The following is a 21,091-nucleotide window of genomic DNA, read 5'->3' on the forward strand; positions in this document are numbered from 1 at the left end:
GAGATGAAGCTTGGGGACATGTTCTGGGAAGAGACGGAGAATAAGCTGAACAGGTACATCATGCCCCCCTCTCTAGCCATTTTCAAGTCATGCTCAAAACTCACCTATAATACATTCTCCTAGAACATTTTGCTTGTCGTGTATATTTGTCTTGACTAGATTGTGTAAATTCTGTGGTCCAAACTTTATCATCTGTGTTTGTATAAGGTAACATAAGCCTGATAGCACTTTAGAAGTTTGTTTTATTTAAAAATTCATGTACCATCTTAAGAAATGTCAAAGTGGTGTACAACATACAAAAGTTCTCTCCGCTGTTAATTTTTTCAAGTTTCAAGTTTATTTAAAATATTTGATTTGATCGCAAAATCCAAATCCAATGCGATTTACATTTAGTTAAAAAATTAGGTTAAAAAACAAACAAACAAAACAAGACAATTAGTACTATTTTAACAAAACAATACATGTGAAAAAGGGAGGGAAAAATAATTGAAGGATTAAATACAATTCGTAAATAAATAAAAAGGGGTAGGTAATAAAACAAGAGGTTGGGGAAGATTACCCACTTAATTTTCGCTTACCAGCACTACTAGTCCACTGTAAAATATCCTAATAAAATAGAATTTAAATTATTCAGTTAAAAGCGTCCTTAAAAAGCCAGCTTTTTAGAAGACTTTTAAACTTACTAAATAATTTTTCTTCTCTTATATTGATCGGGAGCGAGTTCCAAATTTGAGGGGCTGTAACAGAAAAAACACTATAAAGGAACTCCAATTAAAAATAGGAAAGAGTACATCCATACCTCTAACAATAAAGATACTGGAGAGGGAAGGGAGGGTGAGGGGAAAAGAGATTAGGGAAAAGTGTGAAGTAACTATGGATACACACAGGATCGGCACCTAGTGGGACTTGATGTTAAAAGCTAATTGTAAGTACTAAGATTTTAGTTTTGTTTTAAATCTGATAACTACTACTACTACTATTTATCATTTCTTTAGTGCTAAAAGGCATATATGCAGCATTGTACATTTAACATGCAATAGATGGTCCTTGCTCAGAAGAGCTTACAATCTAATTTGGATATACAGGGGTTGGGGGACTTACTTGCAGAGAGAATGATAGGATGGATAAAGGTAATTTTATGGTGTGTGGGAGTTAGGAGTTGAAAGCAGCCTCGAAAAGATGGAGCCTGGTGCAGCAAGACAGACAGGAGAGTTTTTGGAGTTGGCAGTAGAGGAGAAGAGTACGAATAGGAGGGATTTGCTTGGTGAACAGAGTTCAAGGGAGGAGGGGGAGGTAAGTGTGGAGAGAGATTGAGGGGCTGCAGAGTGAATGCACTTGCAGGTCAGTAAGAGGAGTATGAACTGTATTCAGAAATGGATGGGGAGCCAATGAAGTGACTTGAGGAGAAGGGTAATGTGAGTATGGCAGTTTTCATGGAATGTAAGTCATGCAGCAGAATTTTGCACGGGTTGAAGGGGAGAGAGATGGTTGAGAGGAAGACTGATAGATTGAGCTCTAATATCGGAGGACAAGTCATTCCAGAGACTCGGGGCCAAGAAAGCAGAATTTCGGGGAGATAAATAGTAGTAATAGTTGAAATATTGTGGAAGAAGGAGATAGCAATCAGGAAATGTACCTTCTGGGACTGGGAAAGAGAGTTGGTTATGTGTTCTGGGATAAAGGAAAGAAAGATCTGGGGGTGTATGTAGGGATGTGGGAATGAATTTAAGAAAGAAAGGAGAATTTTGGAAACAGATGGCAGATGAAATATACTGTGGACAAATGCAAAGTGATGCATATTGGGAAGATTAATCCAGATCATAGTTACCTAATGCTAGGGGTTCACCTTAGGAGTCAGCACCCAAGAAAAAGATCTGTCATTGTAGATACTACGCTGAAATCTTCTGCCCAGTGTGCAGCTGCAGAATAAAAAGCAAACAGGATGCTAGGAATTATTAAGAAAGGGATGGTAAAATAAGACTGAGAATAATATAATACCTAGGTATTACTCCATGGTGCGTCCTCACCTTGATAATTGTGCATAATTCTGGTCGTCGTATCTCAAAGAAGATATAGCAGAATTAGAAAAGGTTCAAAGATGAGCGACCACAATGACAAAGAGGATGGAACTCCTCTTGTTCAAGGAAAGACTAAAGAAGGATAGATTCCTAGAAGAAAAAGGGATTGAAGGGTATAGATAGGTATAGACCACTACTTAGGCAATGGGCCTGATGGGCCGCCGCGGGAGCGAACCGCTGGGCAGGATGGACCTATGGTCTGCCTCAGCGGAGGCAACTTCTTATGTTCTTAAGTTGGAAAAGAGATGGCTGAAGGGGGGTATGATTTCAGGTCTACAAAATCCTGAGTGGTGTAAAACGGATAAGTGAATTGATTTTTCACCCTTTCAAAAAGTACAAAAACCAGGGGACATGCAATGAAATTACATGGGGAATACTTTTATTACAAATAGGAGGAACTATTTTTTTACTCAAAGAATAGTTAAAGCTCTGGAGCTTGTTGCCAGAGAATGTGGTTACAGTAGTTAGCATAACTGGGTTTAAGAAAGGTTTGGACAAGTTTCTAGAGGAAAAGTCCATAGTGTGCTATTGAGACAGACAGGGAAACCACTGCTTGCCCTGGGCATGAAATCTTGCTACTATTTAGGTTTCTGCCAGCTACTGTGACCTGGATTGGCCACTGTTGGAAACAGGAAACTAGGCTAGATGTGCTTTTATGAGAACTGGGGAAGGGGAGGGATGTTGGAAAGTAGGGAGAGTGACCCTTGTTGTGGAGAGGGCAGAGAATGAGAACTCAGAGTCTTGCTGTGGAGGCAGAAAGAAAGAGAGAAAAAAAGCTAGGGGATAGAGAAAGCTGAAGGAAAGAGAATGGGGTGGGGGCAGAAAGAGGAAAAGAAAGTTGGTGGAAGGGTGAAAAAGAACTAGAGAGCAGAAAGAAAAATCTGGGTGGGGTAGTGGGAAAAAGAATCAGGGGAGGGGCAGAGAATGCTGAGGAATGAACCTGCTGGGGAGATACAGTGATCAAGCCTGGGCAAGGGATTCAAGCTAAGACAGAGAGAGAGAGAGAGAGATCTAGAGATGGTGGAATTGTTTGGGGAGGCCTAAAATGTTGGGAGGTGTCAGGGCTGAGGTTGGGAATTCTGTATAAATATGACAAATATGCAGAAATTTGTTGAATTTTAAAATACTATTGATAGTATTTTTGAACTTTTAAATTTTATTGCAGAGAATTCCCCTAGGGGTAACTTTAATGTTTCACAAATGCATATCTTATTGAGTACTGCAAAACTGAGAGTCATCAAGAAAGTTTATTACAAGAGTTATGGCTTCATATGAAATGCAGCCCAGGGTTAACAATTCAAGGCTTGTTAATTAATACGTTGATGCAGCATTGTTTTCACAGAGGGTTAAAAGCAACGATAAACTTAATTGTAATTGGAAAGGACAAAGGTTAAAAGATAAAAGTAAAACCATGCATTAAAGTATGGGCTGATATCTATATCTTAGATATATGTGCCTATATATCTGCACCTATATAGATACAGAAATGTGGTTGAATTATATGGCTAGATAAAAATACAATCCTCCTTGTTCTATTGCAGCTCACTACCTTATGTCTTCCTTGTTGCTATAGAAACTAATTCTGCTGCAACTGTGAATGCTAAGCAGATTCCACCATTATGTTACCTTCGTACCATAGATTCATGTTTTTCTATTTATTGAACTTCACTGCAGATATCGTGATAGTGACACGAGTCTGCTATTATTATGTGCACATTTCATTGAGTGTTAAGTCACTCAAAGTACTTATTATTAATTGCAGAAAACTGTCATTATGGTAAAATTCTTAGAAGATGAAATTGAAAGACTCTTATCTGGGTAGGAAAGACTGTCCACCCCAGCCCTGTCTGAGTAGTACTGTGGTCAGGGCTGGGGCCCTGTATGGACCAATTTGGTGCCCTCCCCCCCCCTCCAGTACTTAAGATTTCAAATGAGGTGTTAGGGATTGTGAGCCCGCTGGGACAGACAGGGTAAAATGCTTGAGTACCTGAATAAATTCATGTAAACCGTTCTGAGCTCTCCTGGGTATAGAAAATTGAATAAATAAATAGCAAAGCAAAGCAAACCAAGCAAAAATAAATTTCACCAACCTATCCTCCGTTCTGTAAATTTACTGGTCCTGGAAAGCAGGACTGAAGTAAGGAGGAACAAAAGTCCAACACAGTGGGATAAACACCACAGTATCTGGATGAAAACACTCAAGTCTTATTGATCAAGAGTAGAAAACATCCAATGTAGATACTGGTCAATGATGTTAAGGGGACCCAACCTGGTTCATGTTTTGGCAAGTGTTGCCTTCCTCAGGGGTCTGATTGTTCTACCATTTAAATCTTGGATTTATATACCATGTCATCTCCCCAAAAGGAGTTTGACTCGGTTCACATAAAAATCGATAATCAAAGGGAAAGTAGTTAGATTAGAGAGAAAATAACTTATTAATGAAGACCCTCATCTGACATCCTAGAGGAAAGATAACTAAGGGCTCCTTTTACTAAGGTGCGCTAGCGATTTTAGCGCATGCAGGATATTACCACGCGCTACACCGCGCACTACGCAGCTAGAACTAACGCCAGCTCAGTGCTGGTGTTAGCGTCTAGCGCTTGCTATTCCACTCGTTAATGCCCTAATGCAGCTTCGTAAAAGGAACCCCAATTTTCCTTAAAACAATTTTCTAAGAACAGTTCAAATCTGGAAGGAGAAGAGTTCTAACACAAGAGGGAATCCCATTCCAAATCATTGTAAAAATATATGAGAAAGATTAAGTAATATTACCAACAGATTTAATTCCTTTTAAAGATGGCTAAGTTTAAATTTCTGAGAGTTTCTTGAATCAGAAGATCTCTGGTTATTCAAAGATAGAGGAATTAAAGGAGTAAATAGTCCTTTTATGATTTTAAAAACCATAGAAGCACTCTAAGATAGAGAGGGAGCCAGTGAAGATTTCTCAAAAGAGGTGAAACATGATAAAATTTTCTCGTACCAAATATTAGCTTTGCTGCCGTATTTTGGATTAGTTGTAACCATTTTAGATTCCCCTTACTCAGGCCTATATGGATTGAATTACAGTAATCTAATTGTGCTAGGATAATAGCTTGCACCAGTATCACAAAATGTTGCTGATGAAACGGATGTCTAGCTTTCCTTAACTTTGTAAGCTGAAAAAACATTTCTTTGACATTGAAATGATAAAGAAGAGTTCAATATTATTCCCAGAACTGTACACAAAAATTCAGTTTTCAAAGATTCTCCAGAATTCAAATATAATATTTTGTCTTGGCTGCATCAAGTTTCATTAGTACAGAGGTAGCCCACATTTGAAGTCTGGAAATCCAAGTTTATATTTAGTTCAAAGTTGCTCAGTTTTGGATCTACTTCTAATAGAATAAAAATATCATCAGCATGTGTAAAAATTAATTCAGAAGCGGCTAAATTGAGACTCTTTAATGTAGTCATATAAATGTTAAAAAGTAAAGGAGACAACGGGGAGCCCTGTGAACCTCAACTGGCAGACTTCCATGGGGCAGATGTTTTACCATCAATATATACCTCATAGGTGCGTAGTGTTAGAAAATCTGTAAACCATCTCGGTACTTTCTGATCCAGGCCTATCTCAGACAATAAGCAGGTCAGTATATCATGATGTACTACATCAAAAGCTGCTGAAAGATCAACCTACAGCAAGATAGTATATCTATTATGAGACAGTAGACTATGAATCTTAGAGATCAGTGACAATGATAACGTTTCTGTGCTGAAATTAGATCGAAAACTATGTTGGAATGGAAGAAGAATAGAGAATTTATCCCAATAACTAGAAAGTTGTACAGAAATGATAGCCTCAATCAACTTAGTTAATAAGGGGATATTAGCGATTGGATAATAGTGAGATGAAACTGCTGGGTTCATATTAGAATCCTTCAATAACGGGGTTAAAGTAAAATGTCCCGTACTGCTTGAGAAGTAACCATTATTTAATAAGTGATTTATCAATGATGTTATCCATGAAATTGCTTGAGGGGAGATACTCCTAAAAATATAAGAAGGAAAAGGGTCCAAAACACATCTACATTGTCCCAATTTAAAACATGCAGCCGTGCTGCAACAGCCCAAAGCCCTTTAAATCTCTGTGGGCTTCGGGGCTGTTAGTGTGGCTTTGTAAAAGAGGCTGATAGTTTCTGAATCCGATTTTCCGTTACATTTGCAAAGGTACACCAAGATCTGTCTACCGGGATATTTTCTGAATTATCTTCCTCAAAAAAATAAATCATTATATTTTGCAGTAACAAATGTAGCCCGTATCATCAGAATTTTTTCATTAAAGATTTCACTAGCTCATCCGCAGTTGGTCTATTAGTTTTGTTGATTTTTTTTCACTCACATCAGTGAGTGATCTCCACAGTTTAAATAGAGCTTTACTTTGATCTTTTGAACCATCTATTTTATTCTGTAATAAATTTCCCGGGCTTTCCTAAGTTCCTAGCTGTATTCAGTAATTTTCTTTCTCCATTCAAGCTTGTCAGTCTCTAACTGAGTTTTTTTTTTTCCATTTACAGTACACTCAAACTTTCTACTGCCTCATTTGAGATCGCGTTGATAAGTAGAATACCACAGCAATTTATGAAAATAGGAAATTGTTTTTACTATAAGGGGTGCCAATGAATCAAATATTTTTTTGATTCATCCCTCCAAATATTCAGGGTATCATCAAGTTTGCAATCATTAAAGGAATTAGGTAAAACTGCCAATAGTTGAGACCAAAACATTTCTGTATTAATCTTTTTCCTCACAGTTGTTTCTTTCTTAAATCTAATGTTCTGAATTTTTGACATAAAATAGATAGGTTAAAGTTGCCTAAATAACGATCTAACCAAGGTAATCTCTGCCATTCTATACTATCAATTGAAGATCTGTGATTAGGGTTACCAGATGTCTGGATTTCCGCAGGACATGTCCGGGGGTCCAGATGGCTTTTCAAAACTCGGCACTTTGTCCGGGTTTTGAAAAGCTTGGAACAAATCACCGTTGGGCAGGAAGGCATCGGTGCATGCGCGGATGCCATGCGATGAAGTCATGTGCTGCATCCATGCATGTGCCGATGCCCTCCTGCCGATGAGAGCAGGCAACGCGGGGGCGGGATCGGGGACGGGATTGGGGCATAACGGGGTGGGGATGGGTGGAACTTGGCAGGCCTTGGGGGCGGGTCTAGGGGCCCAGATTTTCCAAACGGAAAATCTGGTAACCCTACCTATGATGGTTTAAGTCACTATAACTAATAAGATCTAGAACAGGGCTGCCCAAGTCCGGTCCTTGAGATCTACTGGCAGGCCAGGTTTTCAGGATATCCACAATGAATATGCATGAGAGAGATTTGCCTGCACTGCCTTCTTGGTATGCAAATCTCGCTCTCATGCATATTCATTGTGGATATCCTGAAAACCTGGCCTGCCAGTAGATCTCGAGGACCAGACTTGGGCAGCCCTGATCTAGAATATGACTTTTCTCATGTGTAACGTCAGATGCAGAAAGAGTCAAGCCCAACGAACTCATAAATGATTTAAAATTGGTTATATCTACCTCTCTATCCTGCTTGATTACCAAGAAGAAGGGAGAGAGAGAGAGGGTGATGGAGATGGAAACGGAAAGAAGCTTTAATTTGTGGTCAGCTGCCGGTTGCAAAGCTGACTCAGTTAAGCATGGGACCCTTAGCGCGCAAGGCTCTTTGCAGCTGCCCCTTTTACCCCTGCTTAAGGATGGCCCTGGCTGGGATGAGCTGCGGGTGGAGGAGCTTGGACAGAACTGGAAGTGATAATTCAGAAACAGCAGAAAAGCTGCCGGTTCACTTCAGATTCCAGACACAAAGCAGCAGCCACTGTCCAGATACTGCCACTGAATATCTAGAATTTTCTTTTTCACTACAGAAACTGACATTTAAAAATGCTGACCATTGTGGGCTGAATACTAGGCCTTAACTTCTTTTCTGGTGTCTAGGCTAGTACTTCTTTTTAGTACAGTATTTATGAAGCACTTAGGTAAGCAGTGACTTCAAAATAGTAAGTTTCAAGAATAATGCAAAATGTTATTAATCTGCCAGAAATGCACATGTATTTAGGAATGCAGGTAGACGAATTATCAAAGTGATCTTGCTGGGTAAGGAAGGAATTACTTGGCTAGATCCCTTGGGGTGAAAATTGCATCCCACGCAGCAGATAAAAGTATGCATAATCTTTTACAACACTTTCTTTTTAGCCAGATTAAAAAGAGGTGTTCCCTAGAGTGTGTTTATATCAGAGTAATCAACAAGATGTGTATAATTGCATTTTCAAATTATATGGACATAGGTCACTCAATTGCATAACCTGCCTGCTGAAATCAAAATATAGCGTACATGGGCATGTTATCTGTGTACCTTAAAATAAATGTGAAAGTCACTAACGTGTGGGTATAAAAGTGTGCACATATATTTTCAATAGCTGGCACATGAAAATCACACCCTTTATGATTTAATAACTCTCTCAAGTCCAATTAAACTTCCTATAGTTAGGAATTCTATGAGCGTCAGAGCTGTTACCGTGGCGGCAAGCGCTAAAAACGCTGGCGCACCTTTGTAAAGGAGGAGATTAATAACATCTCAGATAAATTTTTATCTTCGTAAGTGTAAGGTTGCCTTGGTGGTTTCTTTGAGTGTCCCCTAGTCTTTGTATTTTTGACGGAGTGAAAAGTGGATCGATTTTTCACTCCGTCAAAAATTGCAAAGACTAGGGAACAGTTGATGAAGTTACAGGGAAATACTTTTAAAACCAATAGGAGGAAATTTCTTTCACTCAGAGAATAGTTAAGCTCTGGAACACGTTGCCAGAGGGTGTGGTAAGAGCGGATAACATAGTTGGTTTTAAGAAAGTTTTGGACAAATTCCTGGAGGAAAAGTCCATAGTCTGTTATTGAGAAAGACATGCTATTACTTGGATCTTGGCCAGGTCGTCCATAGTCTGTTATTGAGAAAGACATGCTATTACTTGGATCTTGGCCAGGTACTTGTGACCTGGATTGGCCACCGTGAGAACGGGCTACTGGGCTTGATGGTCCATTGGTTTGACCCAGTAAGGCTATTCTTATGTTCTCATCCTCACCTCAAACTCTGACTCAGTTGATCATTCTTTGTTGTTGGTTCATTTACTAGAAGCTGGTCTCACTAGTACTGTCACAGTGGTTCATTTCTTTTCCCTCTGATCACATCATCTTCTCCCAGGCTCAGTATGTGCTCTACTTCTCTTTTTTTATTCTCTGTTTTTTAAAAAGAATTATGAGAATACAAAACAAACATAACGTGAAAGGAAATTCAGAATTACATAGGAAAATGAACACTTTTCTCCTTAATATATTCTTAAATTCCCTTGCAACTCTGATACAGTCTAAAGGTATCTCAGCACATTTATAAGCAGATGACATTTTACTAGTGGCTCCATTCCACCCTAATACAAATGATCTTGCTCGGTTCCACTCTTACATAGAAACATGATGGCAGATAAAGGCCAAATGGCCTATCTATTCTGCCCATCTGCAGTAACCATTATCTCTTCCTCTCTCTAATCCGCACGTGCCTATCCCATGCTTTCTTGAATTCAGACACAGAATGTCTCCACCACCTCTTCTTGGAGACTATTCCATACATCTACCATCCTTTCTGTAAAAAAATATTTCCCTAGATTACTTTTGAGCCTATCACCTCTTAACTTCATCCTATGCCCTTTGTGTCTGAATTCAAGAAAGCCTGGATAGGCACGTGGGATCTCTTAGAGAGAGGAAGAGATAATGATTACTGTGGATAAGCAGACTGGATGTTTCTTATTCCAGAGCTTCCTTTCAAATGAAAGTGTCTTGACTTGTGTGCATTTACAACACGTAGGTATTTAAACGTCTCTATCATATATCCCCTCTCCCGCCTTTCCTCCAAAGTATACATATTGAGATCTTTAAGTCTGTCCCCATATGCCTTATGACGACTACACACCATTTTAGTAGCCTTCCTCTGGACCGACTCCATCCTTTTAATATCTTTTGGTCTCCTGAATTGTACAGAATTGCCTTGAAGTTGTCTCCTTATGGCTTTCATCTAATCATCTGGTTTTGAATCCTTCTAAATCTAAACTAAACTAAACTAAACCTTAAGTTTGTATACCGCATCATCTCCACAATCGTAGAGCTCGGCACGATTTACAGGAAAAGGTGTAGAGAAGGAACTCCAAAGAGGGTAACAGGACAGTAAGGAGGAAGTTTAGAGGGACTTAGTATAGCTAAGAGGAGGACATATTACATTTTCGAGAATAGCCAGGTTTTTAGATGTTTTCGAAAAAATTGGAGGGTACCCAGATTCCGAAGTGGGGAAGAAAGGTTGTTCCAGAGTTCAGTGATTCGGAAGGAGAGGGATGACCCTAGTTTTCCGGGATAGGATATGCCTTTTAATGAGGGGAAGGATAGATTGAATTGTTGGGTGGCTGTGGTGATGTTAGGATTTGAGGAGATCCAAGATAGAGGGATAAGGGGAGGAAAGATGCCATGTAGGATCTTGAAAGTTAGGCAAGCGCATTTAAAGTGGACCCTAGAGACAACTGGAAGCCAGTGAAGTGTGAACAGGAGTGGGGAGACATGGTCAAATTTACTTTTTGTGAAGATTAGTTTGGCCGCGGTATTCTGAATCCGCTGAAGTCTTTGAAGGCTTTTCTTTGTTAGGCTTAAGTAGATGGAGTTACAGTAGTCCAATCTGGAAAGGATGATGGATTGTACGAGGACAGCAAAGTGTTGATGGTGGAAACAGGATCTCACTTTCCTCAGCATGTGAAGGCTGAAAAAGCATTTTTTTACCAGAGTTGAGGTGATCATTGAAGGATAGTGTAGAGTCAATAATGATGCCCAGAACTTTGCTAGAGAACTCAAGCTGCAGTGTGGTGCCAGAGGACAGTGGGATGAGGTTGGGTAGCTGATCTAATTTAGGGCGAGCCAAAGTAGTTTTGTTTTGGACTTGTTTAGTTTCATTTGTACGGTGAGGGCCCAGGACTGGAGGTTTGTCATACATGAGGAAATGTTCTCAGAGAGGTTGGTGAGGTTCGAGTCGGTCTCGAGGAGGACAAGGATGTCGTCAGCGTAAGAGTAAAGTGTTTCCAGGGGGGAAAGGTGGAGGAGTTTCAGGGAGGATATATAGATGTTGAAGAGAATGGGGGATAAAGGTGAACCCTGCGGGACTCCACAAATCGGTTTCCAAGGAGAGGATGAGGTGCCATTCATATTAACAGTGTAAGAACGGGAGCATAAGAATTTTGAGAACTAGTCTAGGACTGTAGAGTTAATGCCAATCTCAGAAAGTTGGAAAATAAGAATGTCGTGATGGATAACGTCAAATGCTGCAGAAAGGTCGACTTGTAGAAGAACAGCAAACTTATTATGAGAATGAAGTTGTTGAACCTTTGAGATAAGTGAGGTCAATAGGGATTCGGTACTGAAGTTAGGTCTAAAGCCATATTGGTAAGGAAGGAGAATGGAGAATCTCTCTAAATAAGATGAGAGTTGGGTAGCTATGATGGACTCTAGCATCTTGGTTAGGAGGGGAATGTTTGCTATTGGGTGGTAGTTGGGCGTGCTGGACCACTAACCAATAAGATGAAACTTTAGTGAGCCCCCAGCTGATGGAATTAACAATTCTACTTAGTGATTCATTTCACTAACTTGGATTATGTATAATTTTTAAAAATAAATGTTATGTTATCTTGCATTATGTTAATCAGGTTTCTATTCTGTCTTTATCTATTCAGTTCAAAGTCAGATTGCATTACAAGAGGTTGGGTCAGTTACCCATGAAGTTACAATGGATAGTTTGACACTGACATTCAATGGAATTGCTAGTACAGGTAGATCAGTACAGTTACAAATACATAGTTACAAGTTCAGGTAGGTCATTGTTGGCTCATTGTTATGTCCCAGGAGTTGCATTAAACAGTCTAGAAATGTGCTTTTACAATTACCATTTTAGTTACTTTAGGATTGGCTCCCTGTCTTGTTATAGAAATGCTTTTAAATGTTTTCTGTATCTGAAATAGTAGTCACAAGATTGTAGTGTAAGTGGTAGTTGGTTCTATAATTTTGCTAATTTATATTGGATGGATAAGGTAATTTGCCTGGTAGGCTTTATATTATTGCATGCTGGAAAATTTAAGTAGAAAAGATTTCTGGTGAAATATCTGTTGGAAGTGCCCTGGAGTATGATGGCCAACTCTGTTAGGTAGTTTGGGGGTGTTGCCTCTCAGGATCTTAAAGACAGTGATGCCTAATTTAAACTTCATCTTTGTGGTTATGGGCAGCCAATATAGTTTCATATAGTAAGTCTGTAGGTGTTCCAATATCCATAGTCCTTATATGAGTCTTACAACTGCGTTTTTAACTAGTTAAAGACGCAATAGCAACATTTTATAGCACAGAACTAGTGTTATATTACAGTAATCTAATTGAGAGAGGATTAGGGATTATACTAGGATTCGGAAGGCCTCTGTTTCAAAATATTTTCTGATGGATCTTAGCTTTTTCATCACAAGGAAAAAGTCTTTTATTATTGAATTGTATGTGGCTCTTCATGGATAGATGATTATCAATTTCTACCCCTGAGGCCAAAAAGCCCTTGATATCTGAGCTCTAATCATTATTCTAAGCCTTTTCTCATTGTTAAGAAATTTTTCATTGAAATATAAAAAAATGACAGTACAAAAAGACCCTACCCAATCTGCTCCTCAAATCAATAACCCAGTCTTTACATCCCCTGCTCTCTCAGATATCCTCAGTGTATGCTGATGCTTTCTTGGATTCTGGTATTGTCCTTGACTCTACCATGTCTGCTGGAAGGCTGTTCCACATATGCACTACTTTTTCGGTAAAAATAAATAAATAATCCATAGGTTATTTCCATAACTGTCCTCATTCATCTTTATCTTGGGACTCTTAATTCCAGTGTATTTCTAACTTTGTGGTATTTAGATTACTCTGTCATATCTTGCTTTTCCTTTAAGTTTCTCCACATGCTTTATGATGATGGTCAACTACTTTAATACTTATCCTTTGGATTCACGCCATCCTGTTTATATCTTTTTGAAGGTGTCATCTCTAAAATTGCATACAGTACTATGCCAGAGACTTATATGAAGGCACTATCACCTCCATTTTCCTGCTCTCCTAATGGCTTTTCCCATTACTTTGTTATGATCATCAAATGTAATCATTCCCAGGTCCCGCTCATCTTTTGTGCACAGAGCTAGACCTTTATATTGTACCACTCCCTTGGGTTTATAAAGCCCAAGTGCATGAAACTGTTTTCTTAGCAGTAAACCTTAGCTACCAACCTCTAAACCAGGCCTGCACAACTTCGGCCCTCGCCAGGCCAGGTTTTCAGGATTTCCCTAATAAATATGCATGAGATCTATTTGCATACACTGCTTTCAATGCATATTCATTAGGGAAATCCTGAAAACCTGACTGGATTCGGCCCTCGAGGACTGGAGTTGTGCAGGCCTGCTCTAAACTATTCTTCAAGCTTTACTGAATCCCTTCGCATATCTTCCATACCTTCAAGGGATTTTACCCTATTGCAAATTTTGATATCATCTGACAGCCCTTCCCCAATATCACTTATCTTGAAAAGAACCAGTCCAAGGACTGTTTTTTTGTTTTTGTTTTTTTTGGTCTCACAGTACTGGTAACACCCCTTTCTTTGTCACTTCTTATTCAACCAGTTTCTCACCCAGTTGATCACTTTTGGGCTTGCCTTATACCAATAATGCTCTCCTCTGATGGTGGTTGAAATCTTTAGGTACTTAAGGTTTTTTTTTAACTTCAGTTATTCTTTACACAACAGATTGCAGCAACTATCAAGGCCCTCTCTTTTTTTGCTCTACAGTAGAGTTTCTCTGTGAAATGTTTTTTGGACCCCAGTATAACAATGTCAAAGGGGACGTGCTAAAATCCATCTGCGCCTCACATCCAGCTCTTTGATCACTCAGTTAAAAGGATTACCGGTAGATTTGTCTGATAATATACTAGTACCTCTTTTAAACCATGCCGCCAGTCCTGTGAGCCATAAATATGGGAATCATTTTATAATTATACAAAAAAGGCAAATTATTTTGTGTGTGTATTTTACTAGGTTTTGAAAGAAAAAGTATGCAAGTAGTTCCATTTTGAATATTAGCTCAGGATAACTGTGCACTAACATACCTACTCTTGGGTCATCTGATTTTTCTGGGTTAAAATAAACAGATATATTTTAATTTTCAAAGTATGTGCTAAATGCAAACCCCTCTTCAACCCTACCCTCAGGAAAACCTCTTCAAACTGGGTCAAATTGTATACATACAGGCTGTTTTCGTGTAAGTCTGCCTGCATATTAAACATTTTGTAACAGTCACTTAAAGCACCTATTTCTTCCCTGTGGTAAAAATTCTGTTTCACTGTTTCTGCTTTTCTGGTATTTATGAATCATTTTAGCTGGTTAACAGAAAAACTCTTTATCTTCACATTTCTTCTACCTACGTTAAGTGCATCTTTCTTTTGTCGTGCAGCTCCTAGATTTTTCCTTAGGGACATGTAATGGACTTCATCAAAGTCATACATGTAAGTCGCAGATAATTTATTTACTCAGTAAAGACAGAAAGGATGCAAAGCCTATATTCTATTGCACTTTCCTTCAGCGGTAGAGAATTTGGTTTCAGGCAAAATACAAACAGAGTCATGTCTAGCTTTTATCTTTCATGTTTGAAAAGCATTTTGTTAGAATAATCAGAGGAGTTAAAACATTTGATTGTGTATATTTAAGGCATTCAAGCATAGGTTTTCAATGACTTAGGGCTCCTTTTACGAAGGTACGCTAGCGTTTTTAGCGCGCGCTACACGGAAAATACTAACGCCAGCTCTATGGAGGCAAACCGCTAGCACACCTTCGTAAAAGGAGCCTTTAGAAGGCCAGTGTATTATGAAAGTCATTTTAGAAACATTTATACATATAGATAGGCTACACATGTTAACAGTGATTTCAGAAAAACAGCATTTGTATATGTAGGTAGTCAAGACAGAGAAATTTCAAGGGGGTGTGCTTTGGCTAAGCCAAAAATGTTTATGTGTATTTACATGTACTTAAAATGAAAATAGAAGTACATTGGCTTTTGCACCAGCAGCAAGGTTTATTAAATGTGCTTGTAGAATTTTATAAAACCAGGCAATATGCACATGGAAGTCGTGAAATCTCTGCTTCCACGTAAAAGTGCTGGTATGAATATGTGAAAGCTGCCAAATTACTTCGCTCTTTTTTTCAATGTATAGTTTTGCCTAATCAGTGCTCCTGTTATACGTGCTGACAAATATATCTGTATGTAGTGGCGTATTTATAAGCACTTTACATGATTTAGCGGCTCTTTTTTTCTCTTTGGGAAAATCTGTAGTTCATAGGTCCCCTATCCACAAACAAAAATGAAGTTCCTGCATGTCGATTAGTCATATGTGGGTAAGTTGATTTTCACAAAATGAAACAGGGAAAACAAAACCACAAACTCAAAAGCACAGAACCAAAGTGAAATTGTCCCAATCAGAATGGTGCGCACCAAACAAAAGTGTCTTTCAACTCATCTGATAGAACCAAATGCCTTTATTCATCCAAAGCCTCATAAATTCATCCAATGACTCAATAATCCATTGAGCCCGCGACTATTAAAAAAACTGCAAATAATATTTGGGCCGGTTCTGCCCCTAATCCCCGCTACCCCTGGCTATTTTAAGCCTTGAAAGCCCCCCCTTAAGCTTTACCTGGTGGTCTAGCGAGTTTCCAGCCCCGTGCAGATCGCTCACAGGAAATGGCTGCCTTGAGCTCCCGTAGTCTCTCGAGCCATTTCCTGTGAGTGATCTGCACAGGGCAGGAGCGTGGGAAAATCGCTCCTGCCCTGAAAACCCGCTAGACCACCAGGTAAAGCTTAAGGGGGGGCTTACAGGGCTTAAAATAGCCTGAAAAATGAAAATGTATTTTTTTGATTTAAAACTGCGAATAAGCGAATCTGTAGATACGGAATTTGCGAATATGGAGGGGGAAGTGTATATACAACAAAGAGAAATATTAATTAACAGGAGGTATTCAAAAATATGTGCAGAAGTCACTATGAAACTGAGGAGCAAAGGTTGGAGAAATGGAGATTTATAGAAATACAAGAAGACAGTGATGATAAAAGAACGCAGAAAGACCAGTACTTAAGCTAACATGCAGTCTTCCATCTGTGTTCCATGGTTTATAACAATCCCATCAGCAAACCAAGCTTAATGAAACTGTTTTGAAAAATATTTGGTTTCACCATGATTATTGAATTGTATATTACAATTATTAAAGCTTTTACGGCATATAAAAGGCAGTTCTATAATCTAGGCATCTGCATTTCCTTGCATGATATGTGTATATATGTCTAGAATACTAGCATTTCTCCCTGTATTTGCACACATACTCGCATAAATGCCAACAGGGCACCAAAGCACTATTCTGCAAATATCTGCTTAACTAGCACAATGCATATTTGCAAGGGGTGAATAAAGGGGAGAGCATGGGTAAGACATGAGCAGGGCTCCCACTTATGGGTAATTTGGAAATTTAAGCAGATTTGGAGCCCGTTGGATTTGTTTATAGGTGCTTATAGTGCTTAATGGGTAAACCTATCAGACTCATATTATTATTGATTTTGTTTTTCTTCATACAAACATCCTGGTGGGGGGGGGGGGTTACGGGTGATAGGACTGTTTCATGAATACTGAGCAGTTTGAAAGTGTTGGTTGTTGATTTTTGTTGAGATATGTTGTTTCACTTTCTATGAGATGTATATAAAACCGATAAACAGTGTAAATTACCTACGTCCCTGTTATATTTAGGTGCCCACACTTATGCCAGCTCTATGGCTGATGCAACTGCAAGAGCCTAAATATTAGGTGTGTCTAGGTTACGCTTCTATTCTATAACGGAACCTAGACGCCCAGATTAAGTTAAAGAATAGTCTCCTAATGGCCTTTGGCCATCTAAATTGATGTGTCCACTCATAGAATTGCCTCCATAATGCCTATTTGTCACACAGAATAGGGCTTATATAAAATTATGGGATTGCAAGTGTGTGTAAAAAGTACATGCACTGAAAGTTTGTACCTAATGCACGTAGACATTTCTGGGATCATAGTTTAGGTGGAGAAGAGAGGAGTTGTGATGTATACACACACACGGGACCACATTTTATAAATGGCGCCAAAAGAGCACTGGCGCTCTGAGTTGGGCACCTTTTCTAGAATAGCACTTAGTGCCAGGATCTGCACCTGAGGATTTACACCAGCTAAGCCCTGGTATAAATTCTTGCCCCTAACCCAGACATGGGCAACTCCGGTCCTCGGGAATCCAATCGGGTTTTCAGGATTTCCCCAGTGAATATGCATTTAAAGCAGTGCATGCAAATAGATCTCATGCATATTCATTGGGGAAATTCTGAAAACCCGATTGGATTCCGGCCCTCGAAGACCAGAGTTGCCCATGTCTGTCCTAACCTGACACGGATCAGGCGTATTCTGTAGCAGGGCACACAAATTCTTACCATGCCCATGATCCACCCATTTCCTTCCCATGGTCACGCCCTCTTTTGAGATCCATGGATAAGAATTTATGCATGCATCTTTATAGAATAGCACCTAACAAGATGCCCACCTAAATTCTAATTATTGCCAGTTAGTACCAAAAATTGCTGGCGTCCAGTTATCAGTGCCAATTATCTCATTATGTGATGAAATTGCGCACACAATTTGGGCATGTTATTTTGAGCACTATATATAGAGAGAATTAGGAGATAGAATATATATACAAATGGACATCTTTGGAGTAGTGTTAATGGGGCTGGATATGGGAGCCTGTTTTATGAAAGCACACATTTACCATTATACAATAGCCTTAAATATATGCCTTATTAGACTTCTTCTCACGTAAGCATGCTGTAGCAAAATTAACCCCTCAAAGTATATATTGGCATATTTTGCTATAATATTGCACAGTACTTAAGTTCAGCTTCAAAATGAATTGTTAGAAGAGGTAAAAAGTCATTTTGTGGTGTAGACCATTGGCAGTGAAAAATTATGAACAAGATTGATCAGAATTATTTTATGACCCATTTGCAGCAAACTGCATTCAAAGAATGAGAAGGACACCTCCGCTGGATGAATTGCAGCCTCCGCCATATCAAGATGACAGTGGTTCGCTACATCTGTCCTCTACACCCTCTGAAATTGAAGAAAGTAAATGTGAATTTTCTCATGGCAGTAATAGTCCAAGATATTCGTACAATAAATGCCCAAGTGAGGGAAGCACTGGGCACGAAATAGAAAGCTTTCATAACAAAGGGTATGAAGAGGATGTACCCAGCGATAGCACGGCTGTCCTTAGCCCTGAAGTAAGTAGAAAATATTTCATTCTTTCTCTCTGGCTTTAAAATCAAACTATTATAACTTATTGTGGTAATAAGGGGGACATTTTCAAACTACCCACATTAGTGTAAGGTTTCTGCATATATTTCCTTGTGGCTTTTGCACCAATTTCAAAGGAAAAATACAAATGGATTTTCGATTTGAAATGCTGTGCATATCATTTCCATTTGCTATTTGCGTAGGTAGAATTTCTCTTGAAGGGCACACCTAAATTTAAAATGTCAGTCTATGGACTAGGTTTACAAAAGTGCACTATTTCATAGCATGCACTAACAAAGTTAGAGTGCACTTCTATAACCTAGGTGCTAACAATTACGCACAAGTTGTGTATAGTTTAAAAATAGTAGCATATATGTGTGTATGTGTGCACAAATGCACGTATGTTCTAACATCTGCCTAATGGGGCAGAACATGGGTGGAGCATAGGCAGAGCTTTTACTTACATGCGTAACTTGGAGAATACTCTAAGCTGCCATAAATGTGAACATTTAGATGTTAGGCGTGTCTATACCAGGTTACACTAGTATTCTATCAAGGAAAATAGGCCCTCTTAAGGGCAATAGGCTGCACTGGATAAAGCATGACCTGCAGTAAATTAATTTCTCCAAGGATAAGCAGGCAGTATACAGTATTCTCACATATGGGCAACATTGTCCACAGAGCCCAGTATGGACATGTACCAAAATACTGTATACTGGTGCTTTAAAACTGTCCATATTGCACATGCGTCTTTCTGCCTGACTTCAGTTCATGGGACCTTTAAATCTTCGTTTTCCACGGAGCAAGAAAGCTGTTTTTCAAACACTTGTGTGTGCTGTAAATGTTTTCACTTAGGTGCCTTCCCGTACTGGTTTTTCTTCATAGTTTTTCATTTTATTACATTTGATATAATTTTCTTTTACTTTTTGTGGGGTTTTTTTGGACTTTGGGTGGTGTTTTGCCTCTGACGTGACCGGGAGCATTGATTCCTTTTTGAATACTGTTCTACTCAACCTTCCCTATGATTGAGTCCTTTGATCTAGGGTCGGTGGTCTTCCCATCGATGTCAACGATGCCCAGTGGATTCAAGAAGTGTTCTTTGATGTAATATCTTTTTTTTTTAATTTTGAAAGATTTTTATTGATTTTTGAAGAAAATATACATAACATCATGAAGTGAATATCAAGTTACACCACAATATTATACAATATGCAACAATAATATAAAAAAGTAGTACCATCTCTAAAGGAAAATCACATCAGCATAGCTATGAACTAGAAACCAGACATACACACACCATCTGAACCCCATTCCCCATAGCACTAAAACATGACCCCACTGTGAGACAGCCCCCTGTTGGTTCTTCAGGAAGTCATCCCAACAAAACCTAAACAATCCCCCCACACCCCCCCATTAGTAAACTTAGGCCAAAGAGTCCACTTTATCCATAATCAGAGACCAAGTCCGGGTAGAAGAAAGATAATATCCATGTCGTTTTGCAATAGATAACTCCATTGCCCCCAGGGCAGGATTAATTTGTCGAGGGCCCCTAGTCACACAAGTACACTGGGCCCTCTGCCCCGCCCCACCCTACCATGCGCCCAGGTGGAAACAGGAAGCTGCGTCAGAGGGAAGCTTTGGACAAGCAGCACCGCTTGCACAATTACAGTTCCCGTTGCCTTTCTTACCCGTGTTGCTTGCTTGTCTTACTTTCCGTCAATGGGGGAGGGGCCGCATTGCTGATCGAGGGGGGCCCACATTGCCGATCGATGCTGGAGGGGCCCATTGCCGTTGGAAAAAACAGTGTTGATGCCCTCCTTCATTGGGCCCCCTTGACCATTTTGGGCCCTAGGCACGTGCCTACTTGGCCTATTGGTTAATCCTGCCCTGATTACCCCCAAAGTTTGAAGTTTCAAGGACCACTCCAATAGGCTAGGCGAGTTTAATCTTTTCCAATGGCTGGCTATCAAACACTTGGCTGCAGCCAAATCCCACCGACGAAGTTTAGTTTGCCAGGAATGTAAGCATATATTATGAAGGCCCAATAAACAGTCCTGTGGTATAAAGGGAAGAAGGAGTTGCAACAGTTGGGATAGAGTTCCCACCACCCTTTTCCAGAAAGGTTGCAAAATTTTACATTCCCACCAAACATGAAGGAAAATACCCAAGTCCATCCCACATCTCCAACAGGTATCTGTGGCTCCCGGATACATCTTATACAAGCGGGTAGGCATAAAATACCACCTAGTAAGAACTTTATATGCATTCTCCTGAATTAAAACACAGGAGGAAGCCTTACCCACCAATACACATCTGGGACCAGTCCCTGTCCGAAAAAGAGCAGCCAAGGTCACGCTCCCAAGCTGCTTTATAGGGGGGATGAAAGGGAGTGGACCCCCTAAAATATTGATAAAGAACTGAGATGGACCGAGACAAACCCCTCAAAGCTATCCACAAATGTTCTAAATGGGCGGAAGAGCCCATGGTCCCTCCATCTCACCCCTGAGAATGAATAAAAT

General features: G+C 39.5%; 1 protein-coding gene across 3 annotated transcripts in view; it reads left to right on the forward strand.

Moving 5' to 3' along the window:
* SYT14 (synaptotagmin 14) overlaps nt 1–21,091 on the forward strand; it is a 235,797-nt gene that overhangs the window by 139,678 nt on the left and 75,028 nt on the right. For all 3 annotated transcript variants that reach the window (XM_033939955.1, XM_033939956.1, XM_033939954.1), the window contains one exon: nt 18,288–18,559. In XM_033939955.1, the coding sequence (XP_033795846.1) occupies nt 18,288–18,559 (272 nt within the window). The remainder of the gene's footprint in view (nt 1–18,287; nt 18,560–21,091) is intronic.

The sequence above is a fragment of the Geotrypetes seraphini genome, chromosome 3, assembly GCF_902459505.1.
Source record: "Geotrypetes seraphini chromosome 3, aGeoSer1.1, whole genome shotgun sequence".
Taxonomy (NCBI): domain Eukaryota; kingdom Metazoa; phylum Chordata; class Amphibia; order Gymnophiona; family Dermophiidae; genus Geotrypetes; species Geotrypetes seraphini.